A 5,829-nucleotide genomic window follows, 5' to 3' on the forward strand; every position below is an offset into this window, starting at 1 on the left:
AACTTATCAGCACTCCCTCGTATTGAAGTACATATATAAAAGAAATAAACTGCAACAAACAGTTCTTTGTGCACACATTTTCGGAACGTAGTTTCACTAGGGCAAACAATATATTATTCGCGAGAAGGATGTCCGCACGGTCAACGGAACGTGATGTGGAAAACGGAAGACGCGGGGTCTTTCCTGTCTGGCTTGACGATTAGCGTCCGTTCGTCATCGAGAGTGGCACGTGAACGCGGAGCGGGAAATACCGGCGGCGTGCAAGGTTTCAACAGATAGCATGCCGATCGCTCGCTCTCGTCCTATCTCAGTGGCGCCTTATAAGCCACCGCGGCTGAGGACTCCGTGTCTTACTTTTTTTCTGAAGAGCAGAGGAACAGCGAGAGTTAGCTAAATTCCAGCCGTCATGTCTTCAAGGGTTGTTGCCGTGTGCTTGCTTTTCCTGACTGGTGAGTGAAAATTACGAGGCCCTCGCCATCTACCTTGCAACTTTCTCCCGCTGTATTATGAACACAATGAACGCAATGACGTTTGCCGCATCAGAGGAAGCGAGTTCCTTTTGTTTTATTATTTGACAAATATTGTTGTAGTAGTACGTTGTAATAGCTGCTGATGCCGACTGGCTTTTTCCGAAGGATGAGTGCAGAGGCACGTTTTATCTGCTGTCTGGTGTCTGCAAATAAATGCGAGTACATCCTCTAAATTTCCCCTTGCACTGTTTTCATATATGTTGAAATTAATGCAAGAGGGTGAACTACAAAAGTAATGCAGGCGTAAGCATATATGGGTGTATTGGTGGGACGAGCAAATGTATAGGGGTGTGTGATATGTCTTGGGAAACGTACGACAACAGTATGCATTCAACTAAATATTCTTTTTTTTTTTCAGTGATTGTCCTCATTGACGCACAGCACGTGGTAAGCGGTCTTTCTCTTAAAAAGTGCCCCTTAATGAGAATACGACAATGCGTTCCGTCGTGAATTAAGGAGATTATAGCATGCACAGATGCGATAACCAAGCAACGTTGCCCTCTGCATACGTGTACAAATATTTTTTGCTTTATGGAAAAGCGGCTGGGTGACATCGTGGAATAAACTGAACATATTTGAAATCTACTTTTTGTGACAGCCGCTTTATTTGTGAGCAGTCTTTTACGTTGTCTCTTACATGCATTTGTTCTCGGGTTTCACGGTGCCATATTGTAAAGAACGAAATGACGGCGGATCTGTCGGTTACGATTGCTCGGTGCTACTGATTTATTTTAATATTGTGTCCCCTAGCCCGTGCGCGTGCTGATGGCGCGCTTCTTTCTCTTCTGCTCTCCACATTCTTCAAATGGGAAGCAGCAGCATTTTTTTAATTAAGCGATGCATTTGCTGCATCTCTATAAATGACTGCTGTGCTACGTGGCGAAGAGACACATCATGCATGTTTCTTTTGCAGAGGCCCGACACCATTCGAGTGCCGCCACCACGCATTAACCTGCCGAAAATTCCACCGCCGCCAAGGGTACGTATCGACAAGTTGTGCTCGCATCTATCAACACGTTTGTTGCTAAGCTATCACTGTGGCAGAGTACCTGAGTCTCCTATTCTTCTACAAATTTGCGTAAGATGGTACCTCAACTTAACGCATCGTTTTGCGCATGTTTTCATTGCTCCTCAAAGGCTCCAAATCTATGCAGTTGTTTTTGCTCAAGAGAGTGAAAACGGTGTAGCACAGTCAGCGTTTATTGAAGTCCAAGCCGTGGTGGTCTCTCACCTTGCTCTTCGTCCGTTTTATTTCTTTTTATTTCTTTTTGTTGTTGTTTTTTTTTTCTCGTATTTTTGCTTATACCGTAAAAATAATAGAAATGGAGCATATCCGAAGGCAGTGTAGCAATGCTTCCTCGTCACAAACACCAAAAAAGAGAGGTGAGGGGAGGAAGGTGGGTGCACAAAAACCGACCGTTTCTCATTTACATTGCATGGTTTCAATATTCACAAACGGGACATATTTACGCTTAGTCTCATATAGCACCGAAGAAAAGCAGCATTCTGATAAGCCACTTCGAAAGCATACCAACAGCTTGCGTATCGTGGAGGGAAAACTGTTAGAGCCTATTTAAAAATAAAGGCAGTACACTCGCATTGCGGCTCTATAACCAGACAGACATTGTGCGAAAAGCATTAGGTATGATTGGGAAAGTTGTCCGTGACTGACCGAAGTCCTCGTTATCTTCTCCTTCGCTATCCCGGTTGGCCGACCGCCCGTTCTTGATATAGGCGCAGGCCTTCCGTGCTACCGGCATAGGATACACTAGCCGTCATTTTCGCAACACATTTCGTAAGGTTTGCTTTATCGCTGACGCGTGGTACCCTGTTTAGTGTGACTTGATCAGCTACACAAGGCTTCTCATCTCGCATACGTTTCCGTGCACCAGAAGAGTGTTTTACTTCGGCTAAAAGCCACAATGATGAACGAATGAAGCAGTGCAGTGCTTGACTTTTCCACGCTTTACTTGATCGTTCATGTGCAGACGCGGATCGATATTCAAGGAGGTGGCGGGCGATCCCAGCACAGCGTGAGTGGTAGCATTCACCATGACGTGTACCGCCCCAACCGTGGTCCCACAATCTCCATATGGGGTCAGGGCTCGCACCAGCGGCATCCAGCCACGGGCAGCCACGGCCAGGGCCAAGTTGGAGTCGGTGTCAGGATCCCCATAGGAAGGCGCGGATAAACATCAGCGCTTTCTCTATTGCGTGCCAATCATTTCCGAAATAAACATGTGTTCATCTACCTTGTGCATTGTTCGCTTTTTTTTTCTTTATACTTTGCTGGGGTGGCAAGAACATCGATAGAGCGGTCAAAGAACCCTAGATGGTCAAAATTAATCCAGAGTCTCTCACTACGGCGTGTCACATAATCGTATCGTGGCTTTGGCACGTAAATCCACAGATTTTAATTTGATCGCTAAATCGGAGAATCTGGTCAAACGCATTCGCCAGCAGGCCCACACGCAGACAAATTACGTGATATAAACATATAAGTAGCTTTGAAAGCCATCTTTATCACTGTTGAAATAAGCTGGTTCAGGCAGCGAGCCCTAGAATGGTTTAGAGAAATAATGAAAAGAGCGCTGCTTACATGTACGAAATCATTCGAGTTCTGTGCATTTTCATTGGCGTTATAGCCAGTTATGGGAATTCTCTCGAAATGGTTGTGGTGTCGATGTGCGTAATAAAAAACTTCTAGTTTTTGACCGGCTCAGGACCGGCTCAGGCTCAGCTCAGGACCAGCTCAGAGCAGTGCCCACGCCAGTATCTCGTTAAAAATTTAATTCTTGGTTTTACGTGCAAAAAAACAGCATACGATTGTGGGGCACGGTGTAGTGGGGGAACTTAATTTTCGACCACCTGGAATTTCTTAACGTGCACCTAAATACAAGCGTTTTTGCATTTCGCCCCCATCGAAATGCAGCCGCCGCTGCCGGGATTGTTTCCGCCATCTCCAACGCAGCGGCGCGACGCCATAGCCACCAAACTACCACGGTGGGTGCCAGTGGCCCATCGAAAGGCTCTGTTCGTCACTGAACGAGCACACCGGATGTGCCACGTCGCAAATATTTTTTTCAGATACAGTGTCTTCAAAGTTAAACTAGCCTTTTTTTTTCATTTAAGAAGGGCTGTGCTGGCTACACAAATGCTCTTTGCACAGCATTTGGTTTCTGCGCTTTAGTGGACACAATTTTCGCGAGCAAGTGCAGTCAAGAAATACATAATTAACAAACATTGTTAATTATCTCAGAATAGATTTACCGATTACGGGATGTGCATGAATTAAAACTTAAAGACAACCGTATTCGAATGCAACTGCATTTTCTTTGATACTTCGCGGACCACTGCTGTGCCGAGATATGCATCATCAAATGTGGCACTGAGTAGGCTAGTTTGGCGTTCACAGGTAGACGTCTCGACACTAAAGATTCGCCGTCCTTCCTCCATGGGATGCAGTTGATTCCTCATAGGACGTTGCGCTCTAGAACAACAGCGGAGCTAGTAACCGCTGTGCTTCCTCTATCGGCTGGCAACAACAAAACTGACTTCCGCCTTTTTCTCGCAATCAGCTGTGTGAGGTTGGGGGGAGGGGGGGGTCTCGTTGTGTTGAGGCTGACATGTCAGAATGCGAAAATTAGAGCATTGAGTGTCAAATTGACTAATGAATATGCAGAAGCGAAATTGCCCTGGGAGCATCATAGAAAATGAAGCTGTCTTCGAATTCGATCGGCTTCAAGTTTCTAATATATAACATAATCATCGAACTGCTAATTACCAATTATTTTGATAACTGTGAATTGAATTATGGCGTTTTACGTGCCAGAACCACCATATTATTATGCGGCACGCCGTAGTGGGGGACTCCGGAAGAATTTGGACCCCCTGGGGTTCTTTAGCGTGCACCTAAATCTAAGTACACAGGTGTTTTCGCATTTCGCCCCCATCGAAATGCGGCCGCCGTGGCCGGGATTCGATCCCGTGACCTTGTGTTTGCCCAACAGCATAGCCAGTAAACAACCACGGCGGGTTTTGATGTGGAAGGGGAATTTGCGTGGCTGGGGTAGCTAGCGTGTTTTTTTTTTTTTTTTTTGTAGTAAATATAGTTGAACGTTGAAGGCCCTTTACGTATATTCATACGGGTCATTCCACGCCAAATCAACCAACGTTCTTTCGACCAACACAGATATAGTTAAAAAATATCGACATTTTAGTTGCAGTTAGAAACTCATTCACCACGTTTATGCTTCTTGTCAAAAATGTTCTAGCACTTAGGTGAATATTTATTGTTCTTGCCCAGCTGAGCTAGAAGGCACCAATCAACAGTTTTTTTTAAAGACATGTAGTGTAATCCAGACATTCAGAAGGTGCGTATGGCAAGACAATGAAGTTTCGTGACTGCTGAAATAATCAATTTTTCAATTATTTGAATACTTCGAGTGCTCTGGCACTCGCAAAAGCGAGTAAAATTGCTAAGTTTGAATTTTTCCCTGGGAACGCAGGAAAATCCAAAAGGCTCAAATTAAATACATAATGGTAGCCCGGTTAAGATGGTAAAACCGAAAAATATTGGAAGGTTTCAACGTTCGGTATATCGCCTGAAACATAACTGTAACGTTCAATTTGTTTGCAAAAAGCTTTATTTTCAAGGTCAAAAAAGTTGCTTTACTGGTCGCCCCAAAAATATGTGTGACACTGCATTATACGGCGCTGCATAGAAAGGGGGGGGGGGGTGCTCTCACCTATGTTATCTGTTGCATAATTATATCTTGATATATTACCCTGTACCTTTGTTTTGCCTGCATCCTTATAACCAGTAAACGTCTTGCTATATTTTCTTACTTTTGTTTTATTTCTGAACCGTGCACTCCTTTATTGTAGGTCTCCCCCCCTCCTATCTAATACCATCCCAAGAGGGCGTTTAGGGATATTTTGAATAAATAAAAATAAATAAATATAATGCGCTCAAACGTTTTGACAGGAAAGGAGGTTAATGAAACGAGACGGCAGTTATTGCGAGAATGCATGTCACCTGATTTATGCACGAGAACCACCTTCCTTACCTTCCACTCTGAAGGCAGGGCAGACGTCTTCAACGACGATTAAATACGTTTTGAAAGAAGGAGTGAAAATAGACTTACAATTCAGCACACCCCGACCAATGCGGTCCGGGTTTCTTCTTCCTTTTTTGCCCCCTAATGTTAGAGATTTCTTACGTGGATATTTCCGCGAGCCCACGATAAACGCCAACACGTGCGTTTTTACGAGGGGGGGGGGGGGGGGGAACTGAAAA

The 5,829-nt window shown here is 44.6% G+C and overlaps 1 protein-coding gene across 1 annotated transcript; it reads left to right on the forward strand.

The window, feature by feature from the left end:
* The first annotated feature begins 294 nt into the window (after positions 1 to 294).
* Positions 295 to 2,788, forward strand: LOC119437189 (uncharacterized). Its single transcript, XM_037704247.2, has 4 exons — positions 295 to 449; positions 889 to 917; positions 1,444 to 1,509; positions 2,519 to 2,788. The coding sequence occupies exons 1-4, from the start codon at positions 407 to 409 to the stop codon at positions 2,720 to 2,722; spliced, it is 342 nt and encodes a 113-aa protein (XP_037560175.1). The 5' UTR covers positions 295 to 406; the 3' UTR covers positions 2,723 to 2,788.
* Positions 2,789 to 5,829: the final 3,041 nt, after the last annotated feature.

This window comes from Dermacentor silvarum, chromosome 1 (genome assembly GCF_013339745.2).
Source record: "Dermacentor silvarum isolate Dsil-2018 chromosome 1, BIME_Dsil_1.4, whole genome shotgun sequence".
NCBI lineage: Eukaryota > Metazoa > Arthropoda > Arachnida > Ixodida > Ixodidae > Dermacentor > Dermacentor silvarum.